Below are 15,764 nucleotides of genomic sequence, written 5' to 3' on the forward strand. Positions count from 1 at the left end.
AAAGGCAATGTACATCAGAATCAAGAAGCAAGATGTCTCTCACAGATTCCGACAGCTCTCCGTTTCGATTCCGCTTGGAGTACAACGGATTGATGGGATGACAAACTCCTGGATCCTGACGTTTCGTCATCTCGATCTGCCGATCTCACGCCCTCCTTTAAGCTTTCTTGATTCTCTTTTCCGTTATCCTTGGCAGGACTTCCCCCTCTGACTCGACCTTTGACAAGGAAATGGGCGGAGTAGGGTGCTTTCTAGCCGCTCAGAAGGTTGAGTTGCCTTCAATTAGCTCGTCAGTCACGATTTTCAATGTTCACACGTTCACGATCTCTTACTCGAAACGCTCTCGCACAATTTGGAAAAGGTAAAAATGAATCGAGCGAGAATGATGTGTTCGTATCACATCGGGTTGATATCCAAGGGGTATTACGAATAAAATAAACATCCTTCCGTTTGCTCGGTCATTGAAAGGACATATAGGAATACATGCACTGAGACAACATCATGCATTATGCTAACTTACAGATCACGTCGGGCTAGTTTCCATTTCTCAGCTGCCACTTCTCCTTCATCCAGAATCACCTCCTCCTGTTCTTCTTCTTCCATGAATTCATCGACTTCACCAACAAATTGATCCTCGTACCCCTCATATGTTAAAAGAGGCTTCTTCATCCATTCGAACCTTACTTGTCCATCTGTCTTTTGCGTTACTTTAGCGATCTTAGTGACCAACGCAGGTGAATAGGTGATCATGTCCAGTTCGAGTTCCTGACGTGTCCATACATTTTCAGCCACGGTAAACTGTCGGAGTACATTGAACAGAGATTGTAGCTTACCTTGCATGTGATCATCTCTCCAACTTTCAACGACCCCATAACATCTACGCTGAGTACAGGTAAACTTTCAAAATCCTTTTCTACTCTTTGCCAGAGTGTTTCTTCTGTATCGCCTATATCGGCATTCACCATTTCTTCTTCATCATTGACACCTTCCATCTCTATCTCCTGCCCATCAGACAGATCTTGACGCTCATGAGTGTTTAAGGGTTCTTCCTCATCTAGATGTTTGCGACGCTGGCTCCTCCTAGGAGAAGTGGGTGCTCTAGGAAACTCAGCCGAAGTGACAAACAGGTTACTGGGTAAATCCACCATTTGAGAAGGGATTACCATTTCTTCTTTTCTAACACCGAGCTCTTCGATATAAGACGTGTCCTGGAAAGGTAATACCGCTTCCGCATCTCCATTCACCTGATTTGGATCTGATCCATCTTGTTTCACGTGCGCTCCTTCCATCCCAATCGACATGTCCCCTTCCCCATCTTCGTTGTTATCATTGAATACCGTCTTAACACCTCTTTTATCTTTCATATCGTTCAGGAACCCTTTTTTCTTATTCCTATTTGCCATACTCCCAGGTACCGGTATCTGCTGTTCACCCGAGCTGACACTTGCTGAAGTCGCCGTCACGGCTTCGACGACACTTTCGCTCGTCCGTTTATCACGAGGTGGCTGTTGGCTCATCTGTTTCTTCTTGTATTGTTTGGCTAGTCGACGACGGGCGTTCCGATTTTTGGTGGACGGTTTACCTTCACCTGGAGGAACTCGTGAAGGACCAGTCCTGATTGCAAGATCAGTGAATGTTTGGGTGAGATGATGGTGATATGTGACTTACGTTGATTTTGTTAGGACTGGGTAATGGCTCCATGTGGACGAAGATGCACTTGAACTTGAAGAACTTGAGGCAGAAGAAGAAGAAGAATAAGACGATGATGATGATAATTCCGAATCCGAACTTGAGTCGGAGGAGCTGGAGTAAGAGGAGCTAGCACTGGATGAGGATGATGAAGACGAAAGGGATCTTGCACGTTTCGCAGGAATAGAATTGGTCTGTGATGGGATAGCTTGTGATGGTGGTGGAAAGGAAGTGACAATAGGCAGTCGTGTAGCTGAGCTGATATTGACTTTTGATGCCTTGCTGGTTGATGTTCTTCGCTTCTTCCTGACCTTATCAGCATCTTTGCTTTTATCATGAGCCTTGCGCTTCTTGTTCTCAACCGGATCAACTTGAACTTTCGAGCTTCCTGGAGCTAACCTCACCCTACGTCTCCATCAGCTGTTGCTTCATTGTCTGAAGATGTCGAGTCAGCAGACTCACGAGACTACGTCCCCACTCTCGATCACTCCTACCTGACTCCCCGCCAGAAGCTCAAACCCGTCTATCTCTAATACCAACTCCTTAGCTTTGGAAGCATGTTGAGATATTACCGAGATCGATTCCAGGATATGTTTTTTCAGATCATGTATCGTCTTGCATCCTTCCGGTACTGGTAGAATCAGTTTCGCCGAGGCGAAAGGTGGAAGTAGTGTCAACTTAACTCTCATCCTGTTCTTGGGGGTCACCGAGAGACAATAAGATTGGCTTAACGCACAGATGTGTAGAGATGAAAGCGAGAACGATCAGTCGTGATTGAAATTCTCAACATTCAACTCGGCAGATTGAAGGTGGAGGACAGATCTCATAGATGACTTGACTTGCGGCGATCACCGCTTCAACCCCTACACTATTTAAAGATGAGGACAATAAACGATGATCTCCCGATGCTGTGAATCTTCGTCATTGCCCGTTGTCATGTTTCAAATCTTTGCTCATCTAATTCAGATGCTTGAAACACCTTCACCACCTATTCATTTCGGCTTCATCATCTAGTCATCTTTGCTGTCATGGGAACTAGCCTTCTACGATATGTGTGTATTCTATCCGAATCAAGAGTCGTGAGACACTCACATCCGGTAATCTACCAGTTTTCAACCTTGATCAAACAATAAGATCATCATCGTACACGATGACACTGACATAAATGGCTTCTTGTAACATCTGACATGATACAACATTACTATCTACCCCTGAATACACATACCAAACAGTATGGCAAGGTCTTAAGAATGAATGCGATACCACGTGTAGGTGTCAGTCTCTATTCAAATATCTGAATTGATCGGATGTTTCTCATGAGGGGTTTGTTGGATCACCGAGTGAAGGTTGATCTTGATCTTGATGGGTAATGTTCGATTGGAACATGAAGTGAAGGATGTAAAGAAGGTATAAGATGTATCGTCTTGAAGAAATTGAGGAGGAAGATGTCCCACCAACACAACATCACGAGCTCCAAAGCCAGACACAACTCAACCCAAACCATCCCAGACCATAACTAATCACACACCAGAATTAAAGATTCATAACTAAACAAGATGTCCATCCATCCATTCTTCGTTAACCAAACTCCTTTCCTCCCTTCGGGACCTGTCGCATCTTCATCCAAAAACACTATCTACTCCAACCCATCATCTATATATGCCTCTTCATCAAACACACATAGTCGAGCACAATCATCTGCATCTATCAATACTTTGGCATCGGTCGAATCTACCACCTCCACTTCATCTATCTCATCTACTTCTTCATCATTCTCGAGATCGACACCCATCGATCGAGAATGTTTACGATGGATGCAGCGTGAGTCAGATTCGGAGCACATCTTCGGGTCGATCTCAAGTCGAGCCAACAGCCTCAGTGTGGAGGAACGAGATGTCAGAAGACGAGCGATGACAATTGAGGTCGAAACTACCACACTGAGCGAGGGAGAACAAAGCGAAGAATCGAAGATCAGAGCAATCAAAGCTGAAAGAAGGAAAGGCAGAGTTGGGAAGTGGCTCTGAATCAACCAGAGACGAGAAGGACGAAGGAGCATCTTATACATATATATATGGACACATCTGACAGATAGTTGTACATTATCTTGTTGTCTACATCATACGCGTCAATGCATCAACATTACTTTCCATAGTCCATGTGAATGCAAGGAAAGACAAACGCGCGTTTCCGGTGTAGAGTTTGTCGGGTGAGTCGGCCGATAAGCAGGCACGAGCCACCTACTTCCGGCGGTATCCCAAAGGTTTAAAGGTTATTTTTGATTTTGCTTTCAAAATTTCACTTTGGGAGATGAGTGATTGGCTAATGATTTCGAGTCAGTCCATCTCCCCCTCCACCTGTATATGTCCACTTTGTTTCCCTTCGGCCGGTCCGGTTTCCTCCTGTTTTCCAACAATAACATCGGTCCAATATTTTTCTGGCTGTGCCCATACGTTGAGGGCGTTGGGTTGGACAGACTCTTTTTCTATCTTTTTACTCTCTCTTCAAGCTCCAATAACATCGACAAAATATCGAAAAGCTCTCGTTGAGGAAGCAACCGAGAACGAGCGACAAAGTCAAGAATGACAACTACAACCGAAGAGAAGCTCGTTGGAGCTCAAGCTCTATCAGGTGAAGATGACAGTAGATCACCTTCGACTATACCCGATCATAAGCAATCCCTTGCTCAGGAGATCGCAGCGATGTCACCTGAGGAATATGAATTGGCGGAAAAGAATCTGATATGGAAGATTGATAGGAATCTGGTCCCTTGGATGACGTGAGTCACCTATGTGATCGAAAGGATGGTCCTTTGGGTTTCTCCGATCAACCGTCAGTCAGTGCGCAAGCTGATATATCGTATGATATGGCAGATTACTCTTCACGATGTCTTTCTTGGATAGAATCAACATAGGTACAGCAAAACTTGCTGGATTGACTACGGATCTCAAATTGACTTCGTTACAGTATAACAACGCCTCGATGAGTTAGTCGGATTATTCATCTTGGTTTTATGGTAAAGTAAATTTGGCTGACTGAGCTCACTCATCTTGTGTCAATTCAGTCTTCTTCGTCAGGTAAGTCGGTCCCAGCCAAGCATTACCAGCCATGCGATATCACGAAGCTAATGAAAGGGATTTGGCAGTTACGTCGCAGCCGAAGTACCTTCTAATCTCGTTCTCAAGAAGTTCAGACCATCAAGATGGATTCCATTAATCATGATCGTCTGGTCAATCTTCCAAACTACCAGTGAGCCATAACCTTCTGTCAATCTACCAAAAGACTTGGCTGACTGTATATCGTCCTATCATTTTTAGTGGGTCTCGTCACGAATTACCATCAACTCCTCGCCCTTCGATTCTGTCTTGGTCTGGCTGAGAGTGGTCTATTCCCCGGTATCTCATTCTTCCTAACTGGATGGTACAAGCGTAAAGAAGCTTCCAAACGAATCTCACTTTTCTTTGCCGGCGCTGTGTTAGCAGGAGCTTTTGGTGGTATTTTCGGATGTGAGTTATATCTCGATCACACGCAGCGATGAATCTTGTGTCAGAAAACTGATGGCTTCGCAATGTATAGACGCACTGAGTCGGATGGATGGTGTTGGAGGTAAAGCAGGATGGTCCTGGATCGTGAGTGACATCTCAATTCTCTTCGTCAATAAAATAGCAGTTCAATGATTCATGAGCTGACTGTACCAACTCATTATGCAGTTCATCATCGAAGGTCTCCTATCTTTCGTCATCGGTATTGCATCAATCTGGATGGTCCATGATTGGCCAGATCAAGCCAAGTTCTTGACTCCCCTCGAGAAAGAAATGGTCATTTTGAGATTGAAGGAGGATACTGGTATAATGCAAGAAGGTACTTTCAGCTGGAAGGTTGTAAAAAGAGCTTTGAAAGACTGGAAGGTAAATCTGACATATTTTTGATGAACCTTATCACAAATCCTGGACTGATGTAGGTTTTGGAATGCAGACACCCACTTTCATGTTGATGTACATTGGTTGTGCAGAACCCATTTACAGGTAAGTCGAGGTTGATTTTTGCGCATCTCATACTAGCAGGAGATGGGCTGACATTATCTGCTTTATTAGTCAATCGTACGTCAAACCATGGTCACAAAACAAAATCTCCTTTATATACTAACCCTTCTTCCAGTCTGTTTTCTCCTACCATCATCGCTGCTCTTGGTCGATTCACCACTCCCCAGTCCCTTCTCCTGAGTACACCTCGTGAGTGACATCCCATTATAGCGTATGACGACAGTTCTTGATGCTGATATAATTGATCAACCAGCCTACGTCCTCGCATTCATCACCACCATGAGTACCGCCTATCTTTCTGACCGGACAGGTAAAAGAGGGTTCTTCTTGATGTTCTGGTCAGCCCTGGCTGCTATCGGATATTTACTCTTCTTGACTATCCCTATAAGATACCCTGTGAGTCGCACTTCTCCATTGAAGTTGCCTCAAGGCAAGACAAGGCTGATCTTGTCGGAACTAATCATAGGGAGGATTGTACTTCGCGGTCTTCTTAACCACTTGTTCGATAGCTCCGTGTATTGCAACCGTGATTGTCTGGTCAGGAAATACTTTCGGTAATCACTGTAAGTCCAACATCCTCCTTTGATGAGAAAATTCAAGTGCGTAGCTGGATTGTGAACCGACATTTTTTTTCCGCCACAGACAAAAAAGCCACTTCGATGGGTTTGATCTTCTCCCTAGGTAACTCAGGGGGTATCATCTCCTCTCAAGTCTATCGAGGAAAGGACTCGCCAAGATTCCTCGTAGGCCAAGGAGTGACGTTCGGATTCTCGTGTATATGCTTTATATCAGCTTGTGTCATGTACTTCGGCTTGCGCCGAGAAAACAGGAGGAGAGAGAAACTTTATGGACCTGCACCCGGACCAGGACAGAGCCATGAATGGTCTTCTGAGGAAGGAAAGCGGAGATTTGGTTTGGAAGGTTTGACGAAAGAGCAACTTGTTGAATTAGGTGATGATCATCCTGCTCATAGATTTATCTTATAAATTTGATTCATCACAAGTCTAACAGGGGTATTTTGCGGTGTGTAGTAGATTTTTAGATCATCTAGACTATTTACACTATTTAGATTATTTAGATATATAGATTGGATATATCGTTTGCATGCAATTCATAGTTCATGGTAAGACTGGAATCAACAGCTGAGCATGAGGATTATGAAAATCATGAGAATGAATTGATATATTCTCAACGGGGTCTCCCTTCTCGTGAGGCCAGAGTTACTTCTTGGACTCCCATCGACTAATCATATTTAATACGGTACCCGGTGGGATCGCATTTGTACTTCCGTCTCCTTGATCCCGTGAACCAGCTCGAGAAATTCGAATTTCTCGAATTGGTATGGGTGGAAGATTCAGTGCCGCCGGCGGTGGAGTTGTGTAAGAAGTAATTCACAGCTAGTATTTGTGCTGTATTGCGGTTTGATAGTACACCTACGGTATCCTAGCAGATTTAGGGATTCTCACTGATGTGCTTGAGTGTAAAACCCGTGTTGGCATATAAATTTCCAATACATCTACCCCGTTTTGTTATGTATCTTGTAGAAAGCCAGAAGACGAACGCTCGAGTGAGTGTCCGAGATGGTCAGTCCCAGACCACAGAGGTTGGAACAGCTTGTGTTACTTCTGTCGTCTGATGCAACGTATTCGTACAAGAAAGGGCCGAATCAGTGAAGGCGATCCGAAAGGAGAGATCCATAATACTACCCCTAACGTAATCGTACGACAGCTTAAATTTGTCAAAAGAGAGAGCTACGACGTGTTTCAGATCCGGTCTGACTGCTCGTATCATTTGCGGGCCGCAAGCTCGACACAGTAGACCGCCACTCTGGTGAGATATCGGAACATACATGCTGCTGACTTTTGGTCAGTCCAGGTCAATTGCGTAAACTACAATTGGAAAAGTCAGTTTGGTGGCTGTCAGCGAGCAGTGTTCAATTGCCAGTAAAGAATGCATAACATATCAGTTGATAAATCTATACTTAGGACGGTATTGGTCAAACGAGATAGTAAAATATCTTCAACAATGGATAATGAGATCCTCAAGACAATTCAGCTCAGGTATACCGAGTTATGAAATGTGGCAGACATCATGCATCTCTAAGCTTCTCCGGATGGTGAAGGTGGTCGAGTGTGAGGTTCTTTCCTCCAATCATAGTTGCTTTCAGTCAATTTCTAAATTCATTGTATGTCTTATTACCGCCATTACAGCTGCGCACTCGTTGACGGCAGTCACTCACCATTAATTTCATAGGCAGACCCTTCACTTCTCCTAATTCATCCACAATGGCTTGCCTCTACATAACGATTGAACGATATTAGCACTCGTGATGTCCTAGACTGAATTGTATCATGACCTACCTGAGGCATCAGATTAACTATATCAGGCCATCTGCTACCATTGGTTTCCTCTAGCCGTTCATCAATCAACTCTTCTTTCATGTCACCATCAGAAGATTGCTCTGAAAATCCAGCAAGCGAAAGGAAGTGAATCATCAGCGATAGGGTTTTATATCCGGCACTACTGCATATGGACAAATTCTCACCTCCGCCATAGGTCTCTTGAGGGTACGTATAAGAGGATATGCCTTGTGAGCCTTGTTGAGTTGGTACTCCGTCCCAGTATGGTGACATACCTTGGTCGCCCCAATAATCAGCCTGACTAAGGTCCGAAGGTGGCATCGGGTAGTGAACGTATATACCAGGATCAGACATTCCAGCTGACCTTGAGTGATTCATCAATCCATACAGTGGATTATAGGCATCTTGGGAGCATCGATCATCAATGGGCGGTCTAATCATCTGACTTGTAGGAAAGTAGAACGTGTTCGTAGGCGGGTAGCTGGACTGGATCTGCGAGGGGATTGAACGATTGTTCATTGTGGTGGTCCCTTGAGTACAAGACTGACAAGCACAACGAAATCCCTGAGGTGCTGGCGGTAAGAAGGCTATAGCTTCGTACGAATTCTCGCCTGCTCGTGGGAGGCCTGTCCTGGGCAGCCAAGAAAAGTTCGTGGAGGGTCGAGAGGCCATGCGAGCTTCGAGCGCAGGACACTGACTCCCATCGAAATCACTCATAGTTGGACGACCCCATGGTGTATGTGCATGGACTGAATGTCAGGAAATTCTTGTGAGGATGGACTGGCTCGACGGCTTGTGGGTGGTCGTTCACAGCCAGTCATTGATATGTTATTAGAGCGATTTTCGTCAGACTTCATGGCAGGTGTGCGATATGTCCGTGGGCTGTTATTTTATCAGGAATTACCTTCTCGCGGAAAAATGGTGGGTCAGAATGCTCACCGGGGTATACAAGTGAAGCAGAGAGCATATGTATGTTATACTCGTACATCTGAATTTGAACGTACGGAGTTGCTATTTTCAAGCTCCGTTGGGAAACCACATCACTCGACATAGGAGGAGACATGTGCGTTGGAGCGCATGAAAGGATGGGACTGCTTAGTCTGATGAACACCCATCACATCTGGTCACCAAGGGCTCATCGGCCTGTACAAGGTGGTTAAAGACGCTAAGGGACAGCATACCAAAAAATGATTATGCAGCTTTGAAAGCATATGGAAATATAACCGGGTAATAGGTCGAATAGCATGCATTGACCGATTGTATATGACAATGAATAGATATTGCTAAATCCCCAGACAAAAATGGTTGGAGAATTCGATACGTGGAATCGAGTTTTTCGAAAATTCGTGGATTGAGACTGAATCATGTCCCCTCGTGATAGACCAAAGAATATCATCTTTTGAAGACTGATTCATTGAATAGCCCAGTCACCTTTCCGACAAGTCCACCCTGAGTATTATTGGTATCTTGCTGATAATTAGTGCTGCCTTGGCTGTATTCTACCGTATTGTAGTCATGCGGCTGCATCGATCCGTAGTTTGTTGGGGCTGGTCCTGCCACCGGGGCACATGAGTGCTGGGATGGAGCATTTTGAGGTGGTTGATTTGGATTAGAGTATCCGCCCCAATTATACGCTTGCTCATGTGATTGTTGACTAGTGCCTATCCACGCCTGCCATTGAGCGCTCGAATTATGATCATACGCCGAGTTAGTGAATTGGTCCCACGAAGTGCTAACAGTCGGGTTGGTAACCTGATGAGGATCCCAACCTGGGGCTACCTGACCGATTTGTGCGAACAAATTGTCCTGAACGACCGGCGTTGGAACTTGGGAAGGCTTGCTACTTTCCTCTGCACCGTACTTCACTTCTTCCTCTTTCAAATGCTGAGTGAGGAATTACCGTCCGTAAGCATTATGCTTGATTCTGCTTTCAGTGAAATAGCAAACTTACTGAATATCTATTTCGTCCTGTCCAACGTGGCCCTCCCTCGAAGTCCGGTACGTCGGGGTTCGAACGAGCTTCCTCATACGATACTGGAGGCGCAGACGGCCAGCCATTATATTCATTGTCCGGTCTTGATGAATACCCAAAAAGGTTATTCTTTGATTTGTCCGCCTTGCATGGCAATGGACCGTGATCGCATTTAGAACGATGGGTCACAGCGCTAGGTTGGGACAGGGTCAGATTGTAGTTAGATGCAGGGACTATTATTATATGAGAATTTCAGTCAATGCTTATCGCCACTTGGGTAACTCAAAAGCGGATTTGTAATATATGTAAATGAACACTTACCTGCCCCGCTGCTCTGGTACTGATGGTAATGAAATGAGTAAGGATCGCTCATATTAATCATGTCTCTGCAAGATAGGCTGTGTGGCTGTCGTGTCGCACCGAAGAGCAAGTTTTTGGAAAGAATGTGGATGATCAATGGCAAGCATGCAATGTGCCGCAAAGATACTGTAAATAGGTGATGTTGCTATTCGAGGCTGTGTACAGAAGTCATGGGCTGTCAAGGAACAATCTTTCTTACTGACAAAGGAGGACTGATGATATCGATGATATCATTCGCTGTGGACACTTCTGAAAGGCTTCTGTATCATATTTTCTTGTAAGGAGAAGGACACCAGGTCACTGTCCGAGTTCTTGCCATTCCAGACCTACTGAAAAGAAAGGGAGGGAACTAAGAGAAGACATACATCTGTATCAAGTTCGCTACATAGCAAGAAGCTGTTGTCAGAGCAATCCTGTTGCTGCTTGTTGCAGATCTGCCCCATGACATTCAATTCTCTGGTCGAAAAACTTATCAGCCTCGAGTTTCTTGGTGTTATGACAACTCTCAGTAGCTCTACTCATGCATTTTGCCTTATTAGCAGACCAATATGCTTTTTAAGGAAAGGTTATGGAGCCGCAGGGCTAGCTCGGGTGTGAACGGTTTCCATGGTTGCCTGATTGCAATCATCTAGAAGATTTATGGGAGACTAGACCCTGAGATGCATGCCTGCCAACAGCTCAGTGTGGAAACGAGAATGCTGCACTTTCATCGATCTCTCCATGCTGGCCGAGCAATAATGATATGCATACATCCGCAAATATTCTCGGAGCTCAGATCTTATCAGTGGCCTCTATATACTGTATTCATGAATGGCTCATTGCTCCTTACCACCCTTGACCTGCTGGAGGCCCTCCATAGCCCGAAGCTGATCCATAGAAGCCTCCACTGCCATAACCAGGAGGACCTTGAGGATTGAACTGACCAGAGGCTCCACTTTGGGCGGAAGACTGTTTCTTGTTGTTGAGCACAGCGCCGAGCGCAATAGCGGCCGAAGCAGCGTCCTTGGGTGGCCAAGCACCGGTATAGCCAGCGGGTCTGGTCGATTGGACGGCCTGAGCGAGGATACCGCTGGGCTTTCCATCGTTCCAATACATGTGAGGATTACTCTGGTAGTAACTGTAAGCTGTACCGGGGCTTGATGGCCCCGGATAGCTGCTGCCATGGGTTGGTTGACCCCAATTTGATGGCTGGCCGTACGTTTGCTGAGGTGGATACGCATGATGACCAGGCGGACCAGAAAAGCCGGATTGGTGGGTAGCAGCGCTTTGTTGATAAGATCCCTGTTGCCAGTAAGGGTCTGAATGATTGGGAGCTGGGGTATAAGCGTGCGAATGATCCTGTGGTGGAGAATGCCATTGGGCAGATGTTGTTGAGAAAGGCGGAGCCGCGGGTGCGTCGTTTCCTATGCCCGCTCCAAATCCTTGTGATTGACCACCAGGAGTAGAGGATGAGTCGCTCCATCCCCAAGTCCTCGGATCGTTGGGATCTCCACTACCGGAAGGAAAAGACATGGTGAAAATGCAGATGTTGTGTGGGAGGAGTAGACAGACAGTTCAGTGTATGATGAGGAGCAAATCGGTGGTATCGACATGACAATTGGGCACCATATATAGCCCTCAAGCGGCCAATGCGTCTCGAGACGCACAGCCTGTTGACTTCTCTCCGCCTTCAGTCGTGAAAGGTATTGCAATAAAGGAAGAGTGGAGTCACAAAAGAGCTGGGAAGTGCCACACACTGTTCGTCCACGTTGCATTGATGTCTCATCCTTCGCCTCCACCTTCAGCACCCACTCACCATTGTTGTTGCCTGTTGACACACTCAACTTCGAACGAGTTCATGATTGCTTCTGACAAATTCGGTTGTCACTTCCATTCATACACTGCATAGCATTCCAACATGGCCCCGAACATCACGGAGATCGAGTCAACTTCTCGTGAGTTGGCTGACTCAAGGCTTCTCATATTCCGCTTCTTTACTCTGTAGGTGTTTGCTGACTTAGCTGTTCATTGCAGATTTCGACGGTATTGTCAGGAGTTTGCCGCCAAATCAGCTTCTTGTCATAGGTAAGAGAGTCTCTTCTGAATGAGGTCATAATCAGGAGACATAAGCTGATGTATTGAAATGTAGATTTCCATGCGGTGAGTAGCGTTTCAGAAGTGGAGAAGAAAGGTCTAATCATGGAATATAGGTTTGGTGCGGTCCATGCCACGCTATTGCCCCGGTGCTGGAACAGCTCTCGAACTCTGTGAGTCTAATGACGCTTATGTGCTGAAGAAGGCCTGCTGTTGTGACCGAAAAGAAGCTGATGCATATCTGTATACAGTATAAACACGTAAAATTCGTTGTATGTATGACATCCCTTCTGCGCTCGGACCTTCCTTTACCGATCAACTCCTTGCTGACGTGCAGTCACAACATAGAAAATAGATGTGGATCGACAAGCTCAACTCGCTCAGAGATTCCAGGTCAGGGCCATGCCTACCTTCAAGTTCTTGAGAGGAGGGCGAGAGGTAGATGAGGTATGTTCGAAATTGTCACAGATTTAGTTTGCAAGCAGCTGACTTCTGATTGACAGCTTCGTGGAGCTTCTCCTCCTCAACTAAACGCTCTCGTATCTAAGCATGCAGGTACACCGGCCGCCGCTACAAGCACACAAGCCTCTTCGTCCTCATACACCGTGAAATCATCTGCTCCTAGTGAAAGTACGGGATCCCTTCTCAAACACATCGTTTCAAATGGATTATCATGTCTCAACGAATCATCTGATCACCCGCTTTCATCAATCGTCGGACCCAACCCTGGACCGAAAGGGACATCATACCTTGAATCAGATGCAGATGCGGAACTACTCATCTCCATCCCATTCCAAGATCAAGTAAAGCTCAAGTCCATCTCTATCTTCTCAGCCATCAGTCCTTCTCAAGCTCCTAAATCAATCAAGCTATTCATCAATACTCCCAATATCGATTTCTCAGATGCGGAAAGTCTAAATCCAGCTCAGGAGATCGAATTGACGCCTGAACAGGTTAAAGGTGAAAAGGTGGATTTGAGATTCGTTAGATTCCAGAATGTTAGAAGTCTACATATTTTGGTTAAGGATAATCAGGAGGACGAGGAGACTACTAGGATCGATTCGATTGATATCTTCGGGACGAGTGAGTAATCTTTTTCGTATTTTTGCTTCATGGCCTACCCAAAAGCTTTGTCTCTCTCTTCATGCTCCATTCCGTATCCCATCGTGATCTATTGTATATCTAGCTCAACCGGTTCCTTGCTGACATATCATTGCGCTCTCCCCATATAGCCGGAGATGCGAGTACCGAGAAAGCTCCTGCTGGGCAAGCTGCAGGCGGTGGATCCATGATGGATAGACTAATGGGCAGAGCTTAGGCTCAATGCAGCCGTACCTACCTGCTTCTTCCTGGGGCTGGATCGTAAGGACTTTTATCGTTGGGTGCCTTGAATCATTGGTACATGCAGAGGCCAAGTTCTCGTAGATGAGATGTATGCATGTGTATGTATTCACAGTGCGATTTTGCGATTATGCTTATGAGGTACAGCGATTTGTCGATGTTTGCTGGATATCGGGTGGTGGAGGTTGACCAAGCTAGTTTGAGGAATGACGTAGAGTTGGAATGGACCCATACCATACCATACCTCATACAACGTCACTACCCAACCACAAAGTCAGCAGTCTCAATCGAAGACATGCATATGAGCTATATATATATAGTCGAGAGATCGTAAAATTGTATTCTTCCTCTCTTACACATACTGATCGTTTGTCTGCGCATTCAGCTCACATATACACCACAGTCCACAAGATGCAATCAATTCTCCACCCCATCATCGGTCCCGCCGGCCCCGAATCGAAAGATCTCACAGGTACGGTCAGTGTGATCACTGGAGGTGCGTTAGGTATCGGATTTGAAGTTGCTCGATTCTTTGCCCTGTATGGTGGTCATGTGATCATGGTCAACAGAAAGGAAGAACAAGGTGAAAAAGCCATCAAGGATATTGAAGCTCAAGTGAAAGAGAAGGGATCGAAGGGATCGGTCGAATGGGTAGGATGCGATTTGGGTGAATTGAAACAGGTTAAAGAAGTTTTTGGAGGTTTGGCAAAGAGACTTGATAGACTTGATTATGTGAGTAATCCCTCATATCAGGATACACTGTAGTATTCTGATAGTATATGCACTGCCGGTCTAGTTGATCTGCTCTTCTGGAATCAACTCTAATCAGTTTGGTCTCGATGCCGATGGGATTGATCGACATTTCGGGGTGAACGCCTTAGGCCATTACTACGTTATCAACCTCCTTTACCCACTCTTACGAAAGACCGCCAAGCTCCCTGGTGTAGAAAAGGGATCGGTCAGAATCGTCTTCGAATCATCGGAGATGCATAGGTTCGCACCTGGATCGGAAGATTCTGTATCAAGAGGAAGAGGATGTCATTTCGGTTCGGAAGAAGAGATCACCGAAGCTGGTAAGGAGCTGGGACCCATCGAGTTGTACGGAAGGACCAAGTTGGCTATGATTTTGTATTCGAAAGCTATCAGGGATAAGGTGATCAAGAAGAACGGTGATGATATCTACATGTGAGTGAATGGTCTTATCTATCATGAGGTCGATGCTGCATTTGAGGAGATGACGCGGAATGCTGACGAACACTCGATTATGTAGTCTCGCTGTTCACCCCGGGGCTGTCAACACCGATATGCAAGAGCAGGTAAGTAATCTACTTGAAGTGATGTCTTGGGAAAGATTGTGGCTGATTAGATTAATAGTGGGAGGCAGCATACCCTGGTATCACCGGAAAAATCACCAAATACCTCACACTGGCCGGTGGTAGAGATCCCGAACAAGGAAGTTATAGTGCTTTGTACGCTGCGTTGAGCAAAGAAGTAGTTGAGAAGGACTGGAATGGTGTTTATCTCAGTGATCCTGTGAGTCTACACTTCCCCAAAAAGCATAGCAGATTATGGTGGCTGATCGTCTATTTCATGGTGACTTAGGCAACTCTCGGTAAAGAGACTGCTCAAGGTAGTGATCTCAACCTTGCTACATCCCTTTGGGAATTAAGTGAGAGGATGGTTAAGCGAATCCTTGGTGAAGATGCCTTGGAAAGCTGGAGCAAGTAGATTTGATCATTTTCAATGCCTGTAGCCAAGCCAACACCATGTAGCCTGTAGCGTCCAGATCGATTAATATGTATTTCTTCGTCTTCCAATTCCAGGTTTGACGCATATTGGCTATCAAATTCACGTTGAAAATGTTGATGGGACAGAGAACGGTCAAGGGCAATCACGTAAAACACCAATTTTCCCTACGTCATTGAAGTG

General features: G+C 45.5%; 8 protein-coding genes across 8 annotated transcripts; 4 read left to right on the plus strand and 4 right to left on the minus strand.

Annotated features, from left to right (window-relative positions):
- Nucleotides 1–516: 516 nt before the first annotated feature.
- L199_007024 (uncharacterized protein) lies at nt 517–2,378 on the minus strand (the record flags this gene model as incomplete). Its single annotated transcript, XM_064892721.1, has 4 exons — nt 517–765; nt 834–1,614; nt 1,669–2,094; nt 2,152–2,378. The coding sequence occupies 4 exons, from the start codon at nt 2,376–2,378 to the stop codon at nt 517–519; spliced, it is 1,683 nt and encodes a 560-aa protein (XP_064748793.1).
- An 867-nt stretch (nt 2,379–3,245) lies between these two features.
- On the plus strand, nt 3,246–3,713 carry L199_007025 (uncharacterized protein; the record flags this gene model as incomplete). Its single annotated transcript, XM_064892722.1, has 1 exon — nt 3,246–3,713. The coding sequence occupies one exon, from the start codon at nt 3,246–3,248 to the stop codon at nt 3,711–3,713; it is 468 nt and encodes a 155-aa protein (XP_064748794.1).
- Nucleotides 3,714–4,268: 555 nt separating this feature from the next.
- On the plus strand, nt 4,269–6,715 carry L199_007026 (uncharacterized protein; the record flags this gene model as incomplete). The annotated part of the gene is made up of 12 exons (XM_064892723.1): nt 4,269–4,465; nt 4,560–4,672; nt 4,751–4,763; nt 4,832–4,935; nt 5,004–5,192; nt 5,263–5,315; nt 5,397–5,594; nt 5,662–5,711; nt 5,845–5,918; nt 5,983–6,125; nt 6,196–6,292; nt 6,372–6,715. The coding sequence occupies 12 exons, from the start codon at nt 4,269–4,271 to the stop codon at nt 6,713–6,715; spliced, it is 1,575 nt and encodes a 524-aa protein (XP_064748795.1).
- Nucleotides 6,716–7,828: 1,113 nt separating this feature from the next.
- L199_007027 (uncharacterized protein) lies at nt 7,829–8,608 on the minus strand (the record flags this gene model as incomplete). Its single annotated transcript, XM_064892724.1, has 4 exons — nt 7,829–7,903; nt 7,969–8,025; nt 8,090–8,190; nt 8,275–8,608. The coding sequence occupies 4 exons, from the start codon at nt 8,606–8,608 to the stop codon at nt 7,829–7,831; spliced, it is 567 nt and encodes a 188-aa protein (XP_064748796.1).
- An 873-nt stretch (nt 8,609–9,481) lies between these two features.
- On the minus strand, nt 9,482–10,434 carry L199_007028 (uncharacterized protein; the record flags this gene model as incomplete). Its single annotated transcript, XM_064892725.1, has 3 exons — nt 9,482–9,973; nt 10,041–10,294; nt 10,383–10,434. The coding sequence occupies 3 exons, from the start codon at nt 10,432–10,434 to the stop codon at nt 9,482–9,484; spliced, it is 798 nt and encodes a 265-aa protein (XP_064748797.1).
- Nucleotides 10,435–11,246: 812 nt separating this feature from the next.
- On the minus strand, nt 11,247–11,933 carry L199_007029 (uncharacterized protein; the record flags this gene model as incomplete). Its single annotated transcript, XM_064892726.1, has 1 exon — nt 11,247–11,933. One exon carries the CDS (start codon nt 11,931–11,933, stop codon nt 11,247–11,249), a length of 687 nt encoding a protein of 228 aa, XP_064748798.1.
- Nucleotides 11,934–12,318: 385 nt separating this feature from the next.
- L199_007030 (thioredoxin) lies at nt 12,319–13,812 on the plus strand (the record flags this gene model as incomplete). The annotated part of the gene is made up of 8 exons (XM_064892727.1): nt 12,319–12,355; nt 12,435–12,485; nt 12,550–12,560; nt 12,611–12,667; nt 12,746–12,766; nt 12,843–12,941; nt 12,998–13,577; nt 13,727–13,812. 8 exons carry the CDS (start codon nt 12,319–12,321, stop codon nt 13,810–13,812), a joined length of 942 nt encoding a protein of 313 aa, XP_064748799.1.
- Nucleotides 13,813–14,246: 434 nt separating this feature from the next.
- Nucleotides 14,247–15,563, plus strand: L199_007031 (uncharacterized protein; the record flags this gene model as incomplete). Its single annotated transcript, XM_064892728.1, has 5 exons — nt 14,247–14,567; nt 14,632–15,020; nt 15,106–15,151; nt 15,210–15,368; nt 15,438–15,563. The coding sequence occupies 5 exons, from the start codon at nt 14,247–14,249 to the stop codon at nt 15,561–15,563; spliced, it is 1,041 nt and encodes a 346-aa protein (XP_064748800.1).
- Nucleotides 15,564–15,764: the final 201 nt, after the last annotated feature.

This window comes from Kwoniella botswanensis, chromosome 2 (assembly GCF_036426115.1).
Source record: "Kwoniella botswanensis chromosome 2, complete sequence".
Lineage (NCBI taxonomy): Eukaryota > Fungi > Basidiomycota > Tremellomycetes > Tremellales > Cryptococcaceae > Kwoniella > Kwoniella botswanensis.